Source organism: Eumetopias jubatus, unplaced genomic scaffold, assembly GCF_037043125.1.
Source record: "Eumetopias jubatus isolate StellerSeaLion01/CBP00866 unplaced genomic scaffold, mEumJub1_p1.0 scaffold_2, whole genome shotgun sequence".
Classification (NCBI taxonomy): domain Eukaryota; kingdom Metazoa; phylum Chordata; class Mammalia; order Carnivora; family Otariidae; genus Eumetopias; species Eumetopias jubatus.
Window position 1 is genome coordinate 147,234,006 of NW_028274808.1, and position 26,837 is coordinate 147,260,842.

The 26,837-nt window shown below is 36.9% G+C and overlaps 1 protein-coding gene across 1 annotated transcript; it reads left to right on the forward strand.

Annotated features, from left to right (window-relative positions):
- Positions 1–477: 477 nt before the first annotated feature.
- LOC114206800 (sulfotransferase 1B1) lies at positions 478–26,837 on the forward strand. The gene is made up of 7 exons (XM_028100710.2): positions 478–625; positions 906–1,034; positions 11,235–11,332; positions 13,546–13,672; positions 14,557–14,651; positions 18,376–18,556; positions 26,716–26,837. Exons 1-7 carry the CDS (start codon positions 478–480, stop codon positions 26,835–26,837), a joined length of 900 nt encoding a protein of 299 aa, XP_027956511.1.

Below are 26,837 nucleotides of genomic sequence, written 5' to 3' on the forward strand. Positions count from 1 at the left end.
AATTTAAAAAGAAAATCTTAGAAGCAGACAGATAAAACACATTGTTATGTACAGAAGACAAAGGTAAGAAAGAATGGATTTCCTAAAAAGAAAAATGAGGTATAACTAAAGTGTAATGATGAGTGGCAGTTTCATTTTGCTTTAAGTCCAGCTAATTCTTAGCATATTTCTGTAAAATCTGATTTTCAATTCTAAGATGTGTAGTTTCATTTCTGTTAAAAGCTTCCAGTAAAGACCTTTGTACTGCTTGTCACTGAGCCAGTTGCTGCACCTGCAATCTACAACTTCATACACACAAAAATGCCCTTTGTATTTAGATCTCTGCTTGCTGACAAAGGTCAATTTCACTTTGTACCAAATAACAGTGTCTTAAGAATAGTATTAGTTATTCAGCTTCTGATTTTGATCTTCTTTATTTTCCCATGATTGGATTGTCAGGAAATATTCTATTAAGTACTTGTACAAGCTGGTACAAAAATGATTTCCCCAAAAGATCTCCTGAGAAAAAATCTGAAGATGATTCATGGCTATCCCATGATCTACGCTTTTGCAAACAACTGGGAAAGGATTGAAGAATTCCACAGCAGGCCAGACGACATTGTGATAGCCACTTACCCCAAATCAGGTGAGTTTTGTGGACTGACAGATGCAGATCTGGCTTCAGTCTTTGTTCCCTGAAAAACAGCTTCTCTCTATAAAATCATTATCATCCTATATAAAATTAATATTCCTATCAGTCTAGCCGTGTACTTTTGAGTTTATTTAAAATGAGCATTTGGGGCACAGAAAGGGAAATTGCAGAATTAAGTTTCTAATAGAATGTATTAAGATTGCAGACTACCTGTAGGGACTTTTGCCCCCAGATTCCAGTGATGGTTACAAAAAAATGTTGTCTTTCACCACAGGTACCACTTGGGGTAGTGAAATTGTGGACATGGTTCTAAATAATGGTGATGTTGAAAAATGTAAGCGGGATGTTATAACAGTTAAAGTTCCAATGTTGGAAATGGCCATCCCTGGACTAAGAACTTCAGGTAATTTTAAACTACTTGAGAATTATAATTTTTAATATTATTATTTTTAATTTTTATTATTTTTTAATTCAAAACCAGATTTTCTTTTTAATTTCAGCTAGCCAACATATAGTATAACATTAGTTCTCGATGTAGTGTTCAATGATTCATTAGTTGCTTATAACACCCAGTGCTCATCACATCACATGCCCTCCTTAATGCCCATCACCTAATTCCCCCAACCCACACCCACCTCCCCTCCAGCAGTCCTGTTTGTTTCCCTGAGTCAAGAGTCTCTCATGGTTTGTCTCCCTCTCTGATTTCCTCCCATTCAGTTTTCCCTCCCTTCCCCTGTCATCCTCTGCACTACTTCTTATATTCAACATATGAGTGAAACCATATGATAATTGTCTTTCTCTGATTGGCTTATTTCACTTAGCATAATACCCTCCAGTTCCATCCACGTCAATGTAATTGATAGGTATTCATCCTCTCTGATGGCTGAGTAATATTCCATTGTATATATGAACCATATCTTTATCCATTCATCTGTTGAAGGGCACTTGGCTCTTTCCACAGTTTGGCTATTGTGGACATTGCTGCTATGAACATTGGGGTGCATGTACCCTTTCTTTTCACTACATCTGTATCTTTGGGGTAAATATCTGGTAGTGCAATTGCTGGGTTGTAGAGTAGCTCTATTTTCAACTTCTTGAGGAACCTCCATACTGTTTTCCAGAGTGGCTGCACCAGCTCGCATTCCCACCAACAGTGTAAGAGGGTTCCCCTTTCTCCACATCCTTGCCAACATTTGTTGTTCCCTGTCTTATTAATTTTAGCTGTTCTAAATGGTGTAAGGTGGTATCTCATTGTGGTTTTGATTTGTATTTCCCTGATGACAAGTGATGTGAAGCATTTTTTCAAGTGCCTGTTGGCCATTTGCATGTCTTCTTTGGAGAAGTATCTGTTCATGTCTTCTGCCCATTTCTTGACTGGATTATTTGTTTTGTGGATGTTGAGTTTGATAAGTTCTTTATAGATCTTTGATACCAGACCTTTACCTGTAATGTTATTTGCAAATATCTCTTCCCATTCCATAGGTGCCTTTTAGTTTTGTTGACTGTTTCCTTTGCCATGCAGAAGTGTTTAATCTTGATGAAGTCTCAATAGTTCATTTTTGCCGTTGCTTTCCTTGCCTTTGGTGATGTTTCTAGGAAGAAGTTGCTGTGGCTGAGGTCGAAGAGGTTGTTGCCTGTGTTCTCAAGGATTTTGATGGGTTCCTGTCTCACATTTAGGTCTTTCATCCATTTGGAGTCTATTTTTGTGTGTGGTGTAAGGAAGTGGTCCAGTTTCATTCTTCTGCATGTGGCTGTCCAATTTTCCCAGCATCATTTATTGAAGAGACTATCTTTTTTCCATTGGATATTCTTTCCTGCTTTGCTGAAGATTAGTTGACCATAGAGTTGAGGGGCTATTTCTGGGCTCTCTATTTCTGTTCCATTGATCTATGCATCTGTTTTTGTGCCAGTACCATGCTGTCTTGATGATCACAGCTTTCTAATACAGCTTGAAGTCAGGCATTGTGATGCCCCCAGCTTTCATTTTTCTTTTTCAACAATCCCCTGGGTCTTTTCTGGTTCCATACAAATTTTAGGTTTGTTCCAGCTCTGTGAAAAATGTTGATGGTATTTTCATAGGGATTGCATTGAGTGTGTAGATTTTTCTGGGCAGCATAGACATTTTCACAATGTTTATTCCTCCAATCCATGATCATGGAATGTTTTTCCATCTCTGTGTCTTCCTCAATTTCTTTTATAAGTGTTCTGTAGTTTCTAGAGTACAGATGCTTTACCTCTTTGGTTAGGCTTATTCCTAGGCTTATTCCTAGGTATCTTATGGTTTTTGGTGCAATTGTAAATGGGATCGATTCCTTAATTTTTCTTTCTTCAGTCACATTGTTAGTGTATAAAAATGCAACTGATTTCTGTGCATTGATTTTTTTATCCTGCCATGTTGCTGAGTTCCTGTATGAGTTCTAGCAATTTTGGAGTGGAGTGTTTTGGGTTTTCCACATAAAGTACCATGAAATCTGCAAAGAGCTAGAGTTTGACTTCTTCTTTGCAAATTTGAATGCTTTTTATTTCTTTTTGTTAGATGATTGCTGAGGTCAGGACTTCTAGTACTATGTTGAACAAAAGTGGTGAGAGTGGGCATCCCTGCCGTTTCTGACCTTAAGGGAAAAGCTCTCAGTTTTTCCCCATTAAGAATGACATTTGCTGTGGGCTTTTCATAGATGGTTTTTATGATATTGAGGTATGTTCCCTTTATCCCTATACTTTGAAGAGTTTTAATCAAGAAAGGATGCTGGATTTTGTCAAATGCTTTTTCTGCATCAATTGAGAGGATCATATGGTTCTTGTCTTTTCTTTTATTAATGTGATCTATCATGTTGATTGATTTGTGAATGTTGAACCACCTTTGCAGTCCAGGAATAAATCCCACTTGGTCGTGATGAATAATCCTGTTAATTGGATTGGATCCCCTCGGCTAGTATCTTGGTGAGAATTTTTGCATCCATCAGGGATATTGGTCTGTAATTCTGCTTTTTGATGGGGTTATTTGTCTGTTTTGGGGATCAAGGTAATGCTGGCTTCATAGAACAAGTTTGGAAGTTTTCCTTCCATTTCTATTTTTTGAAACAGCTTCAGGGGAATAGGTATTAGTTCTTCCTTAAATGTTTGGTACAGATCCCCTGGGAAGCCATCTAGCCCTGGACTCTTGTTTTTCGGGAGGTTTTTGATTACTGCTTCGATTTCCTTGCTGGTTACTGGTCTGTCAGTTTTTCTACCTCTTCCTGTTTCAGTCCTGGTAGTTTATAAATTTCTAAGAATTCATCCATTTCTTCCAGATTGCCTAATTTGTTGGCATATACTTGCTCATAATATGTTCTTAAAACTGTCTGTATTTCCTTGGTGTTGGTTATGATCTCTCCCCTTTCATTCATGATTTTATTAATTTGGGTCCTTTCTCTTTTCTTTTGGATAAGTCTGGCCAGAGGTTTATCGATCTTATTAATTCTTTCAAAGAACCAGCTTCTAGTTTTGTTGATCTGTTCTACTATTTTTCTGGCTTCTATTTCATTGATTTCTGCTCTAATCTTCATTATTTCTCTTCTCCTGCTGGGTTTAGACTTTATTTCCTGCTCTTTCTCAGTGTCCTTTAGGTGTAAGGGTAGCTTGTGTTTTGGGATTTTTTTAAGTTTTCAGAGTGGCTTGTATTGCAATGTCCTTCCCTTAGGACTGCCTTTGCTGTATCCCAGAGGTTTTGAACTGATGTGTTTTCATTCTCATTAGTTTCCATGAATTTTTTAAGTTCTTCTTTAATTTCCTGGTTGACCCACTCATTCTTTAGTAGGATGATCTTTAACCTCCAAGTGCTAGAGTTCCTTCCAAATTTTCTCTTGTGATTGAGTCCAAGTTTCAAAGCATTGTGGTCTGAAAATATGCAGGGAATAATCTCAATCTTTTGGTATTGGTTGAGAACTGATTTGTGAACCAGTATGTGATCTATTCTGGAGCAAGTTCCATGTGCACTGGAGAAGAATGAGTATTCTGTGTTTTAGGATGGAGTGTTCTGTATATATCTGTGAAGTCCATCTGGTCCAGCGTGTCATTCAAAGCCCTTGTTTCTTTGTTGATCTGTCCATTGCTGTGAGTGGGATGATCTGTCCATTGCTGTGAGTGGGATGTTGAAGTCCCTACTATTAATGTATTATTATCAAAGTGTTTCTTTATTTTGGTTATTAATTGGTTTATATGATTGGCTTCTCCCATGTTGGGAACATAAATATTTACAATTGTTTGATCTTCGTGTTGGATAGACGCTTTAAGTATGATATAGTGTACCTCTACATCTCTTACTACAGGCTTTGGTTTAAAGTCTAATTTGTCTGATATGAGGATTGCTACCCCAGCTTTCTTTTGAGGTCCATTAGTGTGGTAAATAGTTCTCCACCACCTCACTTTCAGTCTGGAGGTGTCTTTAGGTCTGAAATGGTCTCTTGTAGACAACATATGGATGGATCTTGCTTTTTTATCCAACCTGATACCCCGTGTCTTTTGATTGGAGCATTTAGCCCATTTACATTCAGAGTAACCATTGAAAGATATGAATTTAGTGCCATTGTATTGCCTGTAAAGTCCCTATTTTGTAGTTTGTCTCTGTTTCTTTCTGGTCTGTTACTCTCGGGGTCTGTCTTCACTTACAGTATCCTCCTTAATATTTCTTGTAGGGCTGTATTGGTGGTCACATATTCTTTCAGTTTCTGTATGTCTTGGACACTCTTTATCTCTCCTTCCATTCTGAATGGCAGCCTTACTGGATAAAGTATTCTTGACTGCATGTTCTTCTCATTTAGTATCCTGAATATATCATCCCATCTCTTTCTGGCCTGCCAAGTTTCTGTGTATAGGTCTGATGTTATTCTGATGTTCCTGCCTCCATACGTAAGGAACCTCGTCTCCCAAGCTGCTCTCAGGATAGCTTCTTTTGCTCTAAAATTTGCAAGCTTCACTATTATATATCGGGGTATTGATCTATTTTTATTGATTTTGGGAGGGGTCCTCTGCCTCTTGGACATGAATGCTTGTTTCCTTCCCCAGATTAGGGAAATTCTCAGCTATGAGAATTATATATACTATATATATATACCTATGAGAATCAAATATACCTTCTGGCATCCCACCCCCTCAGGCACCCCAATAATTCTAACTTTTTTTTCTTTTCAGGTCATCATTAAATTCTTGAAGACTTTCTTCATGAGCTCTGAGTTGTCTTTCTCTTTTCCTCAACTTTCTTCCTTTCCATCAGCCTGTCCTCTGGAACACTTATTCTCTCTTCTGCCTCATTTACTCTAGCTGTTAGAGCATCCAATTTAGATTACATCTCAGTTATAGCATTTTTAAGTTCGGCTTGATTAGATCTCATTTCTGCCCTTAGAGATTCTCTACTGTCATTTATGCTTTTTTCAAGCCTAGTTATTAACTGTATAACTGCTATCCTGAGTTCCAACTCTGACATCTTACTTATATCCATATCGCTTATCTCTATGCCAGAGAACATTGCCTCTGGTTCTTTTGTTGTGAATTTCTCCTTCTAGTCATTTTGCCCATGCCTAGGATAAGTGAGTGAGCAAAGTCCAAAATAACCATGACCCAAGCAAAATACACTCTAGACAAATCTGAAGTGGTTGGAAACCACAACAGAAAAGTAAACCAAACCAAACCAAATCAAAACAAAACAAAACAAAACCAAAAAAAAGGAAGGTGGGGAGAGAGACTATAATCTCATAGGGTGGGCAAAGCAGGGTGATCCACTTGTTCCTTATTGAATATTGATCTGTGTGTTAGAAGACACTACATCCCAAAATTGCAAAGAAAGCAAAACTTATATATATACAAATAAAATTGAATAGAGTGGGAAAAAAGGACTAAAATGAAGCATATATCTATAAAATGTAGATGTAAAAGATAAAAGTTAAAAAGTGACTTAAAAACATAAGTTGGTGAAATAAGAATCTAGTTGAAATGGGAAAAAGGTAAAAAAAAGAAATGGAAAATTTTAGACCGAAAGATAAACGAATTGTGAGAAAACATGGGGAACTTAATATACTATTTTCTCCTGGTACTGGAATTTTACAGTCTTGTGGGATCCATAAACTTGTCCACCTGTTCTTCCAGTCTGTCTTCTGGGGGAGGGGCCTGCTGTGCTGCTTTTCAGGTGTCTTTACCTTGGCAGATTTGCCCCACCCCTTGCCAGGGGCCTGGGCTCAGTGTAAGCTGGTCCTCTGTGTGGCTTTTGTCCCTGGAGGCTTTCTGCCCCCGTTTAGAGGATCAGAGTAAAAATGGCCATGCCCAGATTTCTGGCTCAGAGCTGAAAGGTCACATTCCCACTTCTTCAATAAACCCTCTGGGACAAACAGTTCTCACTTTTGTGTGTGCCAAACTCTGCAGACTCTTGTGGTACAAGCCCACTGTAATTCACCCTGCCACATCGGAGGGAGTACCAGGGACCTGCAAGCATCACTACCTTTTGGGACTGCGAACAGTTGCGGGCTTGTACATGTACCCTGTCCACTGCTCCCAGGTCACGGCTGGGTGTCGCCCTACTGTCCTTTCTGGGGCCACTGCCACCCTGAGAGCTGTTGCCCAGTTGTGGGTGCAGCCATTTCACCCCTCCCAGGAAATGGTAAATGGCCTGCGAGTCCCAGTCCTTTTCAGGGTGTGCAGGCAGAGAGCGGTCACTCCACTGGCCCTGCTCAGGGCTTATGGCGACCTGAGCTGAAAGTCCCCTCCTGGGCTCGCTGACCAGAACAGTTTCCCTGCTCCACTGCTTGGGCCATCTACTGGTTCAGGCACCCCTGTTCGTTCTGGCATCTGGAATCCTGAGACCACAATGACCTACCTAGAATTCTGCCCTTTTCATCCCTTGAGGCCCTTTCAGAAAGGGATGTCTCTCACTGGAGCAGATTTCTAAGGGTTCGATTTTGTGGTCCAGTGTTATATCACTTTCCTGTAGCCAGCTTATGGAGGCTCCCTTCCTGCTCCATTTATCTTCCAATATCTCCCCACAGATTCATGACTCCACACCTCCTACCTTGCAAAAAGCAGGTGCTTTTCTACTTGTAGAGTTCTAGATATATTTTCTTACATCTCAGGCTGAATTTGTGGGTGTTCAGAATGATTTGATAGATATCCAACTAAATTCAAGGGACTAGATGAAACGAGGTCCCCTACTCTTCTACTATCTTGCCTCCTCCTTATATTATTTATATAGCATATTAATTATTGTGTTTGTGTTTTACATTCAAAGAAAATGGAGTCAATTTGGTAACATAAAATGGAAGTTTGTAAGCAGTACAATCACCAAGATGTATAGAGAAACTGTAGTTTAATTCATTGTATATCCAAGTATGATGACCTAAGATGAAAGAGTTTTGCTGTAGAAAATAACTAAAAATTTGGTTAATAAGTTAAAAAATATTCCTTATTTTTTATTGACTTTTATTGTATAGAATGTAGTAGATTAGATTAATAAGTTCCTAATTTAGGACATTACTGTAGTTAAGTAAGTAAGGAAGTACCAACACATCTCAAACATAAAATTTATTATTAATACAATTCATATTTCATTCCACAAATATTTATTGAGTGCTTCCAAAGAATTATGCACTGTGCTATGGGCTAGATATAAAATGATTAGTAAATTCAATGATTAGTAAATTCAAGGAGTTTACAGTAATATCATGCCATTAAATAAGTAAATAAACTAATAATATGTGAATATTTTTAGGTTCATGTACCCAAAGAATAGGGAACAACAAGAGAGTTTACTTTAGATTGGATATTTAGGGATATCTACTCTGAACTGAGATGTAGAGCTATGCACATAGTTAGAGAAAACATATTTCATGAAGGTGAGTATTAGGTATGAAGGCTTAGATAAAGAAAGACACTAGTGTAGTCTAGGAACCAAACAACAACTATGAAAGGGGAAAAATTAGATAAAAAACAACTGGAGACTAGACAGGGACAGATCATGTAGGGTGTGTAGTTTTCAAGAACTACTCAGTGATCTAAGAAAGAATCAGGAGTATGGTGTCCTGTAGGCAAGTGAGAAGGACACAAGAAGTGAGACCTGGCCCTCAAATGCTGCTGGAAACCTGGGATAAGAAAACAGAAGTATGGTGGTGAATGTTATCTCAATTTAAAGAGCAGGATCTAAATTCCCTTCCCTACCAGAGCTCGTTACTTCCATAGACAGAGAAGAACAAGCTGAGAGGGTGTCATTCCTTCCATGTGGTTGCCTGAAATCAGAGCAAATGATGAATCTTGGAGCTAAAATAATTATTCTGGGATAAGCAAACAAAGTGAGTGCAAGAATGAGATAAGACTCCAGAGCCATTAAAAAAGTAGGAAATGAAAAAGTGATAGAATCAAAGTAATTGGGGTGGGAGAGTCAGGGATGACTGGTGGGAAATGGGAGTTAAAGGTGCAGAGTGAGGCTGTGTAGCATCACCAGAGAGTGAGTGAGGGTCAGCAGGTGAAAGAGGGTAAATTGTCACTTAGATTTATTCTGGAGCCTGAATATGAATGTGTGTAATGTTATTACGTATTCCTAACATTCATATTTGTGCAATAAAGTGTTGACTTAAAGACATGGCAAAACAATTACATGGCAAAACAATTACAACCTAGAGTTTGGGAAATCTTTCAGTGAAGTTGAAGGAATGAAGAGGAGCAACAGATAAGGGGAAAACGTCATTAAAAAAATGTAAAAGTTCATGTCATGGGCATTGAGGAATAGTGGGTTGTGGAAGATGATGATTTCTCATTTCTATGCTGGATAAAGTGGCTGTAGTAACAGGTTAGTAGTAGCCTAATAAAATACTTGGTGGAATTTTATAGGTGTATAATTAATGTTTCTAGGTAAAACTGAAGATACCCAATTAAATTGAAATTCAGATAAATAGCTATTTTACTTAGCATAAGTATATCCCAAATATTACATGGAAGATACTTACACTAAAAGGTATCTGTTGTTATCTGAAATTCAAATTTAACTAGGATTCTTTTATTTTTCCAAAGATTTTATTTATCTGAGAGAGAGAGAGAGAGAGAGAGAGAGAGAGCTAGAGAGGGAACACAAGCAGGGGGAGTAGAAGAGGGAGAAGCAGGCTCCTGGCTGAGCAAGGAGCCCGATATGGGGCTTGATCCCAAGACCCAGGCGCCCCTTAACTAGGATTCTTGATCTTTATTTCCTAAGTCAGTAAACCCTATCCCCATTAAAATTAAGAGATTTTTCCTAATACAACTACATGCTAATACAACTATGTGCTATGCATTGTTCTCTACAGAACATTCAAATTGAGCTACATCCTGGCTCTTGGGGAATCTCCATTCTAGTGTGTGTGTTTGGGGCTGGGGATGGGGAAGAAGCATGGGAGCTGACAACAAACAAATAAACAAGTAAATAGACTGAAACAAAAATAAGCATTACATAGAATATTTTAATAAAAGGATGTTTTAATAGAGATTGAGTGGCTTTTTAGCATATGTAATAACTTTTTGTAAATGAATGAAGCATAAGATTGTTTTGAATGAGTGAGTGAGATGCAATTTTGAGCAGGTGTGCCTTTGTATGCAAAAGGTGGGAAGATAATGTAGGATTAACAGGTAATCTAGAGGTTAGACTGGATATAAGTAATATTGTGAAAAAAATGTGTAGGACTCTAAGATTTATTGGATATGTAATCTGAAGGAGATTTTAGGTGTTGATGACTCTATAGGATATGACATCTTTAAAAGATATATCTCGGATATGATAAAGGCCACTGAATGCATTAAAAGAATAGTTAAATTAAAAGGGTTTGCCCCACTCTTCCTAGTCTATGTCAGGAATTCTGAGTGTGCCTTTATCCCAGAAGTGCCTTCAGACTGACCAAGTCACTTATTTGTGAGATCCAAACCCCTGGGATCATCCTAACTCTGACTAGACAAAATAAATGGATATTTTCTGTCTCAGGGAAGTTGACATACCCTTTATCCAATGACTTGATTTGAAACCAAATTCTCCCACATATTAGTTGTGTGTCTTTGGTGAGTTCAGCTAACACCTAAAAATTACACAACATTTTCATTTTGCATGTATGTACATCTGACACATAGACGAAATAATGAAAAAATGCAGGTGCAACAGCTGATGCTCTCCAGATGTAATACGTCTATACCATAACAGCGGATGCAAAACAATAGCTGATATGAGCATTGGTAGTTATCCATATCTCTTTGAGAAACAGAAACTATTTTCATAATTATTTATAATAATGCAAGGTATGATAAAACTCCAAATTGCTAAAGCTGATATTAATACCCTTCATTTTAGAGGTAGAAAAAGTGAAACACAGAGACGAGCATACTTTCAAATGTCTCACAATGAGTAAGTGACAGACTTAGGATTTGAACCCAAGGAGGCTAACCTCACAACTATGCCCTTAACCATTATGCAATATTGCCTCTGAGAATCCAGATAATACCCATGATTTGTTCAAAATTTAGCAGCATTATATTCCGCTCGAAAATATTTTAAAAGGTCAGAGAAAATCAGGAAATGCAAGCTCCTTGAAGGCTCTAATATACTAAAATAAAACTAAAATGTTCCCAGGAATAGAACAATTAGAGAAGAATCCATCACCACGACTTGTGAAGACGCATCTACCAATCGATCTCCTTCCTAAGTCTTTCTGGGAGAACAACTGCAAGGTATACTCTACACTGCAAGTAATTTTTTTTTTAAGATTTTATTTATTTATTTATTTATTTATTTATTTATTTATTTATTTATTTGACAGAAAGAGACACGGTGAGAGAGGGAACACAAGCAGGGGGATTGGGAGAGGGAGAAGCAGGCCTCCTGCAGAGCAGGGAGCCCGATGTGGGGCTCAATCCCAGGACCCTGAGATCATGACCTGCAGGACCCTGAGATCATGACCTGAGCCAAAGGCAGACGCTTAATGACTGAGTCACCAAGTCACCCCTGCAAGTCATTTTTTAAGGTGACCCTATCCTTTTAGTCATGCACATAATAAATGATTGCTCAAATGTTTTGTTTGATACCATGAGAACTGAGCTACATAAGAAAATGCTTCAATTAAAAAATTGTATATTTCAGTCTGAACTTACATAATCAAGTTTGCCAAAGGTATGTAGCAACAGGATCCCCATCTCAGCACAATATTATTGCTACTATTATTCCCCAGCTATCCCTAGATATTCTGTCCTTCTCTGAAAACTCAACATAAGGATGTCAGTTCTTATTTGATTATTTGGTAAAATTCTCCAGTGAAATATTTGTGCCTGGATATTTGCTTCTGGGGAACTTTTAAATTTGAAATTCAATTTCTTCAATCTTTGTGGGACTATTCTGGTTGTTTATTTCAACTTAACTGACTTTTGCTAGTTTGTGATTGTGAGGAATTCTAAGTTTTGGAATTTTGTAATGAAAAGTGTTTCATAATTCTCTTCGTTTTTTAAAGATTTTATTTATTTATTTGAATGAGAGACAGCAAGGGGGGAGGGGCAAAGGGAGAGGGAGAAGCAAACTCCCCTCTGAACAGGGAGCCTGATGTAGGATTCGATCCCAGGACCCTGGGATCATGACCTAAGATGAAGGCAGACACTTAACTGACTGAGCCACCCAGGTGCCCCCATAATTCTCTTATTCTTTCTTTGAACAGACTGTATTTTTTACAGCGATTTTATCTTTAGAGCAATTTTAGGTTCACAGCAAAATTGAGTGGAAGGCAGAGATTTCCCAAATATCCCCTGCCCCTATACATACATAGCTACCTATTATCAACATCCCCCACCAGAGTGGTGCATTTATTACAACTGATGAACCTACTTTGACACATCATAATCACCTAAAGTTCATAGTTTACATTAGGGTTCCCTCTTGATGGTGTACATTCAATGGATTTGGACAAATGTATAATGACATATATATACCTTTATAGCATCCTACAGCGTAATTTTGCTGCCCTAAAAATCTCCTGTACTCCACCAATTCATCCCCCTCTCGTCCTAACCTGGCAACCACTGATCTTTTTTATTGTCTTCATAGTTTTCATGGAGGCAATAAAAAATACATAGACCTTCTATGTATAGAAGGTCTAACTATATGACCTTCTTGACCTTCTGCTTTTTCCAGAAGGTCATATAGTTAAAATCATATGGCATGTAGCTTTTTCAAATTGCATTCTTTCACTTAGTAATATGAATTTGAGGTTCTTCCATGTCTTTTCATGGCTTGACAGCTCATTTCATTTTAGTGTTGAATACTATTCCATTGTCTGGCTGTATCCCAGTTTATTCATTCATCTATTGAAGGACATCTTGTTTCCTTCCATGTTTTGGCAATTATGAATAAAGCTGCTCTATACATCCATTTGCAGTTTTTTGTGTGGACCTTATTTTTCAACTTTGGATAAATACCAAGCATTGCGATTGCCAGATTGTAGGTAAAACTATGTTTAGCTTTGTAAGAAACTGCCAAACTGTCTTCCAAAGTAACAGTACCATTTTTGCAATCTCACCAGAGATGAATGAGAGCTCCTGTTGCTCAACATCCTCACCAGGATTTGGTGCCAGTTTTCTGGATATTGGTCATTCTAATAAGTATAGAGTGGTGTCTCATTGTTGCTTTAATTTTCACTTCCCTGATGACATGTGATATGGAGCATCTTTTCATACTCATTATAATTTTAATGGCTATAATATTTGTTGTGATACCTCTTGTTTTTTTTCTTAATGTTAGTTGTGTCTTCTTTTTTGTTAGTCTTACTAGATGTTTATCAAGTTTGTTCATTTTTTTAAAAAAAGAGACAGCTTTTTGTTTCATTAATTTTCTCTAATTTTTCCTGTTTTTAATTTCATGGATTTTAATCCATGTGGTTTTCTTCTTTTTTTCCCTGAAGATGATTTATCTGGCTCGAAATGCCAAGGATGTTGCAGTCTCATATTACCATTTTGACTTAATGAATAATTTGGAACCTCTCCCTGGTCCCTGGGAAGAGTATCTGGAGAGATTCATGGCTGGAAATGGTAGGTAGGCCTGGGCTTGAAATCAGTAAGTACTTTTCCTTTTTAGTAATATTAATAACTATTACTGGTGTGACTTTTCCTATCAAAATATTTACTTTTCCAAGCCAGTAAAAAGTACATTTAAATAGCATTAAAAATTAGATTAACTTAATATTTTACTATGACATCAGTATATAAATTTGGTATTTAACATTGGCTTGATGAAAATATTCTCAAATGTTTTTTCAGTTGCTAGAAATCTATTCTCAGTTCCAGTTACAATGGGAATTGTTCAACTTGCCCAAACCGAGCTGAAGGCAGATGCCCAACGACTGAGCCACCCAGGCGCCCCTGCCCAAATCTTCAGTTAGATATGTTATACATATATTTATAGGATTTAGGTAAATAGTTAATATGAGCAGTAGAATGGTTTCCTTCCATGTGAGGCCAAGTAAAACCCATACGGAGGCCAATGTATTGGAATGCTTCCTTTGTACTTTATATTGTTTTAATCTTACTATACATCCATAAATGGCTGATTTATTATATATATGTATATATATGTATATAAAGATTTTATCCATTTATTTGACAGAGAGGGAGAGACAGGGAGAGAGGGAACACAAGCAGGGGTATTGTAGAGGGAAAAGCAGGCTTCCCGCTGAGCAGGGAGCCCGATGCAGTGCTTGAACCCAGGACCCTGGGATTATGACCTGAGCGGAAGTCAGATGCTTAACAACTGAGCCACCCAGGTGCCCCAGATTATATATATTTTTAATTGGTCTTATATATTCAGTTCCCTTGATTACTAAATTCCACAGAATATTTGTACAATTTGATTTATTGTTTAGAAACAAACTTTAATTTGATGAAAGGTTATGGTAAGACTGTTTCTCTGGTTTTAGTGGCTTATGGTTCCTGGTTTAATCATGTTAAGAGTTGGTGGAAGAAAAAGGAAGAACACCCAATACTTTTCTTGTTCTATGAAGATATGAAAGAGGTAAAATCATAAAAATTCATTCTGGATAATTCCCCCATTACATCCTGGGGTAAAGGGTTAATATATATTTTCAACTTAATCTATGGAGTAAAAAAAAAAAAATGATGTGATTATATTGCCTCTTCTCCATGCCTGCTTACCCAAATCTTGCTAAGATCATTAGTGACTTCTAATGGTGAAATCCATGACATTTTTATCTTCTTGTACTTTTTAACCATTGTGTTTATTGTGAGCACCTTCTCTTGTTGAAATTCTTTCCTACATTTAATAGGTTATCATGCTTTCTTGGCTTTCCTGTGGATCTCTATCTGTCACTTAGCTTTCTTTATAAGCTGTTTGCTACATTTTGGTGATCATACCCATGCCTACTGTTGCCAAAACTCTTTATGTCCCAATGATCCCCCCAAAACTTCATTTTAACTTCTACCCTAATTCAGACCCACGCTTTTATTAAAATGACCCTTAAATTTAACACCTTCAAAACTAAACTCATCTTGCTTCTCTGACTCCAACATTTAATCCTTTTCTTCTTTTATTCTCTCTTGGTTAATGATGTTATTTGTCCATTAATTTTCTTTTTTTTCCTCTAAATTTTTTTTTAAATTCCAGTTAGTTGACATGCAGTGTTATATTTGTTTCAGGTAGAGAATTTAGTGACTCATCACTTACATACATGTCCATTAATTTTCAAAATTTGAAAATACATTGTCCTTGTTGACTTCCATATAGTGGATATGGTTCCACTATATTGTGAACATCCCATTGGTTCACATGCCCTACCTATTATAACTTTCAAATCCCTCTCCTTTACTTTCTTACTATCTCCCTCTTAGTTTGGGGACTCATAAGCATTCATTTAGTTTCCTGTATGAACTAGTATCAGTTCAAATATTGCTGCAAAAGTTCCAGGCCTAGTCTGAGGCCATTTTACTCAAATTAGGCAAACACACACACACACACACACACACACACACACACACCCCTGAGAAATATGTGGAAACCAAGTTCCTCTATTTGAAGAAGATTGGACTTACAAATGAGGATATATTTCAGACTTTCAGATTCATGATGTAAGGTACAATATCTACCATTCTTGAAACTACATTCACAGTACAGAATATAGCACCTTACACACATAGGGGCTCATAGAATCACTTGTATGAATAATTGATTGCTTGAATGAATAAATAAATGAATGAGCAATAATAACAAACATCTTAGAAACATCAATCTTCCTTTGCGTAGCAAAAATCATGTTCCATGTAAAATTTCTCTTGATCCAAGTATTTCTGAAAAACCCCAGGGTATTCTCACATCTAACACTTTTAACAAAAAGAGTCCTCTGAATTTTTCTCTTCTGCCTCGGCTCCCACCTTCCATCACACTTGTTTGCAACTCCTAGAGAATCTATCATTAAAACTTTACTATTGCCCATTTATACAGGGCTTGAGGCAATTAATTTCCAGTTTGCTGGCAATATGCAGCTGTGAAACTGAAGTGGTTTTATGAAAACACTATTAAAAAGTGGTGATATCCCTTGAATATTTGATTAGCCAAAGTCATGAATTCTTTATAAGGAGAAAATTGTCCTTCTGTACACTTTCCTTACTTTCTGGACACTAGAGTAGCACTTAATAACTTTATGAAAAGAGCAATTTTAGCTTCTAAATATAGTCTCTTTTCTCCATAGGATGGGGAAATATACTTTCTGGGCCAGGCTGGTGTCCACATTCTGAGTCCAACATCATGCTGCCCCCCACAGGACACTCTTGTGTCAACCATTTCTCTCCTTAATTCAGCTAAAATGCGTTATTCAAATACACTCATTCATACTGATTTACAGTCTGTCCCAATCAGCTTTATAAGCGTATCTAGATCTTTTGAATCCCACTCAAACCTGTACATTCATAGTACTTGATAGATGGTCTTTTCCTCCCGTCATACAGTCATTTTTAGACAATGTTATATAAAGAAGTTTAACAACAGTAGAACAAAATCATAGTTACATATCAATAATAAAATTCAAAGAAAAGTCTAATAATTGACATTTGTTTATGAGCTTCTGCATAAATTCTCAGTCAATGAGGTGAAAGAGAAATACAACAGAAGGAGATTCAGTAGGTACCAGCACTCTGATTTCACTTCTACTGTAACATAAACTAACACTCATTGATATTTTGGAGGCAGCCAGATTATTCTCCAAACACTTTGAATCCCTAATAGAAATTGCTCTCTATTTGCCTCTCCATCTGTGGTTTTCCTACTACCATTATTAACTTTTCTTTTGGCCTTTTTCCCACTATCATCATTTTTGACCCTTTACTTATTCCAAGCACTCACACCCCTTAATTGGTCATCTCATTCTGCTCTCATCAAGGTCTGAGACATAATATATTGCCAGAACTTCCCTTGTAAGGAACTCCCTGTCAAAACATACACATGTGTATACAATGAACACACACACACAGTTAATGACATATTATTAAATGCTGTGGCTTCCCTGCATAAGAGATAAAGTCCAAATCCTTCAGTGGGACATCCAAGGATTTTCTCATTTTTACCCCAATTTATCTTTCCAATTTTATAGCCTCTCTTATTCCTATGAACAACTCAAACCTAACGTCAACCACTTTGCTTTTTTTTTCCTCCCTTCAAAACATTATGAGACCCTATACCGCCAAGAATTCTGACTATTTTCTCTACTAGAAATTCACTCTCCAACACCTCAGCAGACCCACACGTCATGGTAAATTCTGACTCATTTTTTTCAACTCAGCTTGGAAATCACCTCAAAATATTTCTAGATGTATCCATATAGAGTTAAGTTTAGCTTCCTAAAAGTTATAAATATTAAGTTTATGTCATTAGAATCTGGAAAATGATTCATTTCTCGGATTTTGCTGTTTGTATCCCCAAGAGTTAATGAGTAACTTAATGCACCTTTATTGGAGTTTTTTTAAAGATTTCATTTATTTATTTATTTATTTATTTGAGAGAGAGAGAGAGAGAGAGAGAGAAAGAGTGTTAGCAGAGGGATAGGCAAAGGGAAAGGGAGAGAGAGTCTCAAGCAGACTCCGCACTGCGTGTGGAGCTTGATTTGGAGCTCAGTCTCATGACCCTGAGGTCATGACCTGAGTTGAAACCAAGCGTTGGATGCTCAACTGACTGCACCACCCAGGTGCCTCTGGAGTTTATTTTTAATAATTTATGTCCAAGCAAGCTCTAAGGTATAAGTACCCTAAGGCAAACATACTTAAGTTGTTCACAAATTTATTATTTTTGTTTTTAAATATTGTAATTAAAAACAAGAAAAGAATTTTGATTGAGAATGAATAAATAAAGGCTGGAAGAATAAAAACATACTTGGTCCCTAAATATTCACTGTTAAATCTGACTACAACTTGAGCTTAAAATAGCTGTTATTTTTTTTCCAAATATTGTTAATATTTAGCCCAAGCTTTGCTCTTATTGTACTTTTGATATAAACTAAAAATATGAAATTTAGAATAAACAAAATATTTCATCTATTTTTGCCAAACATAAATTATTGATTTTTTCATGATTTATATGATTAATTTAAAAAAATTGATGACCCAACAAAATATGGATTGAATATTCAGAACCAACATTTAAGAAAACAGATTATAGATATTATAGTTTTCACATTATGTTAATGATGTTTTGTTTACCGTTTTCTTGGGTATGTCTCTTTAACCACTGATAGAATCCGAAGCGGGAAGTCAAGAAGATTGTTAGATTTCTAGAGAAGAATTTGAATGACGAGGTCTTGGATAAGATCGTCCATCACACCTCATTTGAAATGATGAAGGATAACCCTCTGGTGAATTATACACATCTACCAAGTACAGTGATGGATCATAGCAAATCCTCTTTTATGCGTAAAGGTAAATATTTTGCTGAGTTTAATTTCCCTTTTCACTTTCTTATGAATTACTGTGAAATGAGAAGTAATGATCTCTAACAAGTTACTTAGCTAGTTTTGGCACCATTTTCTTCATCTGTAAGGTAAGGACACTAAAAATACCTACCACAAAAGTTGTTGAACCAGATTAGAAATTAGGAAATAATGCATTATAAACCTGTTACCAGAATACTTTGGGTATTTGATGCATATTTCTTCTTCTATTTACTATGCTACTAAATGGGAGTAGTTTTCTCAATTCTGATGTGAGTCATTCTAAAATTGTTATTCCTAAATCTTAAATCTTTGCCTAAATAGGCATAGGCCTCCCTCTTTTCCTCAGGGATAAATTAATGTCATTCAATACAAGACCATCTGCTTTAAAGACCCCATATCACTTAGAAAACAGTAGTCACTTTATTAAGGATTCACAAAGAGAAAGGACTTTTCTTTACCCTATGAGAAGATTTTGCTCCCTAAAAATAGTCTGAATTATAGAAACCATGGAATCTAAATCTAATGTAAAAAGATAACAATAGAGGAATATGGCATTTGCTATTGATTCCACTGAAGCAAGTCCTGCATATTATCCTTATTGTTATGATTTTTGTCAAAAATGTAAATTATTAATGATAAAAATAATACACTTAACAAAGTACTAACTTAAATTTGAGAAGCTATCCACCTAATAATGTCTCCCTCTGTTTTCAATATTCTTTATTGAAGTAGAGATGAAGGGGTAGAATTTCAATTGTTTTGCTAGAAAGTAAACATAACCCTTAAAATGTACTGTACATATGAACATATGACTGAAAACCCTTGATTTTCAAAAAATTATATGGTTAAATTTTTTCTAAAACATTTTTCTAGATTACTTATCATAATAGCAAATAGTCCTGGTGTTTTCAAATTGTTTTTATTTTCAAAAACATTACATTTAACTTTTCAAAACTAACCTCTGGTATAAGGAGGCAAAGTAAATTTTTCATTGTAAATGGTGTCTAAACAAAGACTGATGCTCACATACACACATTTTCTGATGGAAAAAATCAGGAAAAAAAAATCCTCCTTAACTAAACAAGGCAAATTCTCATTTTGTTAGATTATCTGAATGTAACTTCCAGGAGGGTTTTATTCCCAGTCATATGAAAATTGATACCACCCCATGATACCTCATTAGGGTATAGAGGTAGATAAAACAAGTTCAGTATCTGGATTCTATGTTTCTCCAACTTCAAGCAGAAAAGACTGCATGCTAGTCTCATAATAGAGACGGTCTTTACATCCCCTCTGGAGGTGATAAAAAGACATACCCTTTGTGGTCAGATGTTTATCCAGGCTTTGCCACTTCCTGAATCTATGACTTTGAATACATTTAATCAATCTGCCAAAGGTCTGGTTACATCACTGAAAATATGGAGAAAGTAACAAGATCTGTGGCATAAGTTTTGGGGGAGGATTACAGTAAATGACATGTAAGCATTTGAAATGTTTTTTCTGACTGTAAATAATACATTAAAAAGTAGCCCATCTTCTTAGTCTAAGTAATTCAAGATTTGTTTACTCATTTATTCATTCATGTAGTCAATAAACATGTGAATAATACCCATTTATTTGTTCATTTTATGTTTAGGAAACACTCTTCCTGAACACCTGTATGCAGCACATATTCTCTAGAACATGCAGTGATGAATGACACATGCATTTCCTTTAAGAAGCTCATACTATAATGCAAGAGGCATGCATGTAAATGGATGCTAAACAGGGTTCAAAGTGATGTATGAACAAGGGTTGGGTACACTCAGTCTTGAGGGATGCCATGTTGGATAAATCAATTTCATAATTTATTTTTTTAATTTAATTTTATTATGTTATGTTAGTCACCATACAATACATCATTAGTTTTTGATGTAGCGATCCATGATTCATTGTTTTCATATAACACCCAGTGCTCCATGCAGTACATGCCCTCCTTAATACCCGTCTGATTGCTGTTGCTAGGACTTCTAGTACTATATTGAACAATAGTGGCGAGAGTGGGCATCCTTGATGTGTTCCTGATCTTAAGAGAAATGCTCTCAGTTTTTCCCCATTGAGGATGATATTCTCTGTGGGTTTTTCATAGATGGATTTTATGAACTTGAGGAATGTTTCTTCTATCCCTATGCTCTGAAGAGTTTTAATCAGGAAAGGATGCTATATTTTGTCAAAGGATTTTTCTGCATCAATTGAGAGGACCATATGGTTCTTCTCTCTCCTCTTATTAATGTGTTCTATCACATTGATTGATTTGTGAATGTTGAACCACCCTTGCATCCCAGGCTAAATCACACTTGGTCATGGTGGATGATCCTTTCAATGTATTGTTGGATCCTATTAGCTAGGAATTTGTTGAGGCTTTTGGAATCCATATTCATCAGGGATATCAGTCTGAAATTCTCCTTTTTGGTGGGGTCTTTGCCTGGTTTGGGGATTAAAGTAATGCTGACCTCATAGAATGAGTCTGGAAGCTTTCCTTCTGTTTCTATTTTTTGAAACCGCTTCGGGAGAATAGGTATTATTTCTTCTTTGAATGTTTGGTAGAATTCCCCAGGGAATCCATCAGGCCCGGGATTCTTGTTTTTTGGGAGGTTTTTGATCACTGTTTCAATCTCTTTACTGGTTATTGACCTATTCAGGTTGTCAATTTCTTCCTGTTTCAGTCTTGGCAGTTTATAGGTTTCCCAGAAGATATCCATTTCATCCAGGTTGCTCAGCTTATTGGCATATAGTTGTTGATAATTTCTAATAATTGTTTCTATTTCTTTGGTGATAGGTATGATCTCTCCCTTTTAATTCATAATTTTATTAATTTGGGTCCTTTCTCTTTTCTTTTGGATAAATCTGGCCAGTGGTTTATCGATCTTATTAATTCTTTCAAAGAACCAGCTTCTAGTTTTGTTGATCTGATCTACTATGTTTCTGGTTTCTAATTCACTGATCTCTGCTCTAATCTTAATTATTTCTCTTCTAATGCATGACTTAGGCATCGTTTGTTGATTTTTCTGTAGTTCTTTAAGGTGTAGAGTTAGATGGTGAATTTGGGATTTTTCTATTTTTTTTTTGAGTGAGGCTTGGATGGCTATGTATTTCCCCCTTAGGACCACCACTGCTGTATCCCATAGGTTTTGGACCAATGTGTTTTCATTCTCACTGGTTTCCATGAATTGTTTAAGTTCTTCTTTGATTTCCTGGTCGACTCAAACATTCTTGAGCAGACTGGTCTTTAGTTTCCAAGTGTTTGAATTTCTTCCAAATTTTTTCTTATGATTGAGCTCCAGTTTTAAAGCATTATGGTCTGGGCGCCTGGGTGGCTCAGTTGGTTAAGTGACTGCCTTCAGCTCAGGTCATGATCCTGGAGTCCCGGGATCGAGTCCCGCATCGGGCTCCCTGCTCAGCAGGGAGTCTGCTTCTCCCTCTGACCCTCTTCCCTCTCATGCTCTCTCTCTCTCATTCTCTCTCTCAAATAAATAAATAAAATCTAAATAAATAAATAAATAAATAAAGCATTATGGTCTGAGAATATGCAGGGAATAATCTCAATCTTTTGGTATCGGTTGAGACCTGATTTGTGGCCCAGTATGTGGTCTATTCTGGAGAAAGTTCCATGTGCACTTGAGAAGAATGAGTATTGTGTTGTTTTAGGGTGGAATGTTCTGTATACATCTATGAGGTCCATCTGGTCCAGGGTGTCATTCAAAGCTCTTGTTTCTTTGTTGATTTTCTGCTTAGGTGATCTGTCTATTGCTGAGAATGGAGTATTGAGGTCTTCTACAGTTAAGGTATTATTATCAATATGACTCTTTATTTTGGTTAACAGTTGGCTTATGTAAATGGCTGCTCCCATGTTGGGGGCTTAGATATTTACAATTGTTAGATCTTCTTGTTGGATAGACCCTTTAAGAATGATGTAGTGTCCTTCTATGTCTCCAACTACAGTCTTCAGTTTAAAATCTAATTTGTCTGATATAAGAATTACTACCCCAGCTTTCTTTTGAGGTCCGTGGCATGGAAGATGGATCTCCATCCCTTCACTTTCAGTCTGGATGTATCTTTAGGTCCAAAATGAGTCTCTTGTAGACAGCATATGAATGGGTCCTGCCTTTTTATCCAATCTGCAACCCTGTGCCGTTTTATGGGAGCATTTAGGCTGTTCACCTTGAGAGTGATTATTGAAAGATATGAATTTATTGTCATCATGTTGCCTGTGAAGACCTTGTTTTTATAGTTTGTCCCTGTAAATTTCTATTGTATATCACTCTTGGGGTCTTTCTCCTTTTATAGAACCCCCCTTAATATTTCTTGCAGGGCTGGTTTAGTGGTCACATATTCTTTCAATTTCTGCTGGTCTTGGAAGCTCTGTACCTCTCCATCCATTCTAAATGACAGGCTTGCCGGATAAAGTATTCTTGGCTGTATGTTCTTCTCGTTTAGTACCCTGAATATGTTTTGCCAGGACTTTCTGGCTTGCCAGGTCTCTGTGGATAGGTATGACGTTATTCTGATGTTCCTCCCTCTGTACATAAGGAATATCTTCCCCCTAACTGCCTTTAAGATGGTATCCTTGGTTCTAAGATTTGCGAGTTGGCCTGTTTTCCTTGGTCTTGGGGGTGGGTCCTCTCTGCCTTCAGGACACGAATGTTTGTTTCATTCCCCAGATTAGGGATGTTCTCAGCTATGATTTGCTCAAATATATCTTCTAGTCATCTCTCTCTCTCCACCCCTCAGGGATTCCAATAATTCTGACATTGGAACGTTTCATGGTGTCACTTATTTCTCTGATTCTATTTTCATGGATTCTGAGTTGTTTTTCCCTGGCCTCCTCTTTTCCCTTATAATCTATTAGTTGGTCTTCAAGGTGACTAATTCGTTCTTCTGCCTTGCTTACCCTAGCTGTTAGATTATCTAGATTAGATTGGATCTTATGGATAGCATTTTTAAGTTCTGCCAATTCAGCCTTCATTTCTGCCCTTAGAGACTCTATGTTGCCATTAATTGATTTCAACATTCTAGCTATCGTTTAATAATTGCTAGCCTGAATTCCATCTCCGACATCTTGGTTATATCTGAATCCATTTGTAAATCTGTGGCATAAGTCATAGTCTCTGAGTCTTTCCTATTTTAGGGGTTCCTCCTCCTAGTCATTCTGTTGAGGCGTGATTGAGGGAGTGTATAGAGTCCAAATTATTGACCATAACCCAAGCAAGATGCACCTGTTTTCTAGGAAACTTAGGGTTGCTGGCCTCTTGTTTTCCCAGCCTGTCTTCTGGGGGAGGGGCCTGCCTTACTGTTACTCAGGCAACCCTGTTTGGGCAGAGTTGCCCTGCCCCCTGTGGTGGGGGATGGGCTCAGTGAAAACAGGTTTTTTGGGGGCATTTGTTCTCTGGTGGCTTTCCCTGGTGGTTTTCTGAGTCTCTTCCAAGAACCAGAGTAGAAGAGACCGTTTCCAACCCTCTGCCTCAGAGCAGAGAGATCACAGTCTGTGCTTCAGTGAGCTCTCCAGGCTCCACTATCTCCATTTCTGTCTGTGCTGCTATAAACTGCAGCATCCTGGGTTGGGCGCCCCTCTGCAGCACTCCCAGTCCTCACCTCCAGATTGGGGTATGTCTCTGCCCTTTCTGCTTCTAGAACCACCAGCCACCCCAAGTTTGCATGCAAGGCCCCACTCCAGGTTTCAGTCTGGGGGGCTGCCCTAAAGTCCTTTCCCCACTGCTACTGGTCTGCGAGTCTGTGCCCAGTCCCCAGCTCGGGAGGCTATTGCTCACTGGCGGTGTAGGATCCCCATGGCCAGGTTCCCTCCTCCTGCCATTTATCCTCCAAAATCTGCCTGCCGAATCACGGCTCCCTGCTTCATACCTCGAAACCAACCACCTGCGATATTCTGTTTGTAGAGATCCAGATCTATCTTCTTACATCTCAGGCTGATTTTGTGGGTGTTCAGAGTGGTCTGGTAGATATCCAGCTCAATTCTGGGGACTGGTTGGAATAGGGTGCCCTATCCTCCACCATCTTTTCCCAGGCCCCCAGTCTATGTAATTTAAATCAATGTCATAATTTAATCACACAATAGTAAAAGTAGGAAGAGGACAGATAATGTCCAGTGTTTATACTTGTGTCCCAAATTGCAACAAAATGGTGCTCGCTTCGGCAGCACATATACCAAATTGCAACAAAACAGAAAAATCTGGGCTTTGGTCAGCATTTACTTTATCAAAAAAATTCTTATACTTCCCTTACTCTTGTGAAGCAAGTGTGCTTGTGTATATTATATAATTAATACTCAAAATAGAAAATCATTAAAACACTTTATATATGACTTTTTATTGTTTAATTAGTGCTTTTTGTTTTTAATGAAATCTTTACAGATGAGCTATTCCAAATATACGCTACTATCACATTACAAAGAGCCCTTACCATTTGGTAAATACAGAGCAAAATATAATAACCAGGGAAACAACATTGTTTATGGGGATGTTTTTCATTAAAAGGATTTGAAATCTTCATCAAGCCATCATGGATTAATGCGGCTTGCAATTCAATAGGACATATTTAATATTGCATAAAATAACAAAGCAAATGTTTATCTCCAAGCACATTTACAGTTTATTAAGAATTTATTTTTCAGATAAATATTTATCAGCATCCAAGTATAAGAAGTTAAATTCAAATTTGTTCCCAAAAGTCTTGCTTTTGTACAGATGGTTCAAGAATGTTATACATTTGACTTTAAACGCTATTCTTCTCATCTAAAATGCAAATACAGTATAAGTCTAGTGAACTCAGGGAAAATGGTATCCTTCAAGTATCATACCATCTTCATTAATAAATTCATAGGAAATGATACTTATCAACTTTTTAGTTCATGGATTGGTTGTGTTGATGACCAGTTATTTGTACAGTTTCCCAAACGAATTCATGAAATAAAATCTGCCCTGACCATTGATTGAGTGTTCAGTAGTAACCCTATGACCCATGACAAACAGAAACACTAAAAGAATCTCTTTCAGGAAACTATTGTATGGTCTGTAAATTGAGACAGGAAAATTAACCCTTCTCAGAATGTATCTTTAAAAGTCAGTCAAAACCATAGTGAGATATAACTTCACAGCTATCAGAATGGCTAGTATCAAAAAGACAAGAAATTACAAGTGTTGACGATGGTGTGGAGAAAAGGAAACACTTGTGCACTGTTGGTGGGATGTAAGTTGGGTTGGTGCAGCCATTGTGGAAAATAATACGGAAGTTCCTCAAAAAATTAAAAATAGAACTACTGTATAATCCAGCAATCCACTACTGGGTAACAAAATGAAAACACTAATTCAAAAAGATATATGCACCCCAATGTTCACTGCAGCATTATTTACAATAGGCAAAATATGGAAGCAACCCAAGTGACCATCAATAGATGAATGGGTAAAGAAGATGTGGTATATACATACAAGTGTATACTACTTGCCATAAAAAATAATAATAATAAAACAAAATCTTGCCGCTTGCAACAACATGGATGGATCTAGAGGTTTCTATGCTAAGTGAAACAAGTCAGAGAAAGACAAATATACAATTTCACTTATATGTGGAATCTAAAAAATAAATAAATAAAACAAAACAAAACAGAAACAGACTCATAAATACAAAGAACAAACTGATGGTTGCTAGAGGGGAGGGGGTGGAGGAATAGGCAAAATAAGTGAAGGAAATTAAGAGGAACAAACTTCTCATTATAAAATAGATAAGTCACGAGGATACAGAGCACAACAAAAGGAATGTAGTCAATAATATTGTAATAACAGATGACAACTCCACTTATCATGGTGATCATTTCTTAATGGATATAAGTGTTGAACCACTATCTTGTACAATGGAAACAAATTTAATATTGTATGTCAACTATATTAAAAAAAAAAAGTCAGGTTCTATTTAGCTCTAAACCATCTTTCTAGATGGCAGGAATGACCAGTAAAGGAGAAATGGCATTTTAAAGTATTCAAATACAAGAAAAGTTTTTCTTTAACTCTTTGAACCTTTTCTTTTGGTATTCATTAGATTTCCTTCATAATGGAAATACATTATTCCTTAATATGTTTTCTTATTTATTTTTAGGGATAGCAGGTGACTGGAAGAATTACTTCACAGTGGCCCAAAATGAGAAATTTGATGTCATTTACAAGAAGGAAATGTCTGGAACTGAGCTTCAGTTCCGCACAGAGATTGAGTCTATGTGA

Excerpts from the sequence above, each read along its gene's own strand:
- LOC114206800 (XM_028100710.2), top strand. The coding sequence starts at position 478 with ATGATTTCCCCAAAAGATCTCCTGAGAAAAAATCTGAAGATGATTCAT. Across the intron at positions 626-905 it reads AGCCACTTACCCCAAATCAG|GTACCACTTGGGGTAGTGAA; the intron begins GTGAGTTTTGTG and ends CTTTCACCACAG. Across the intron at positions 18,557-26,715 it reads ATCCTCTTTTATGCGTAAAG|GGATAGCAGGTGACTGGAAG; the intron begins GTAAATATTTTG and ends ATTTATTTTTAG.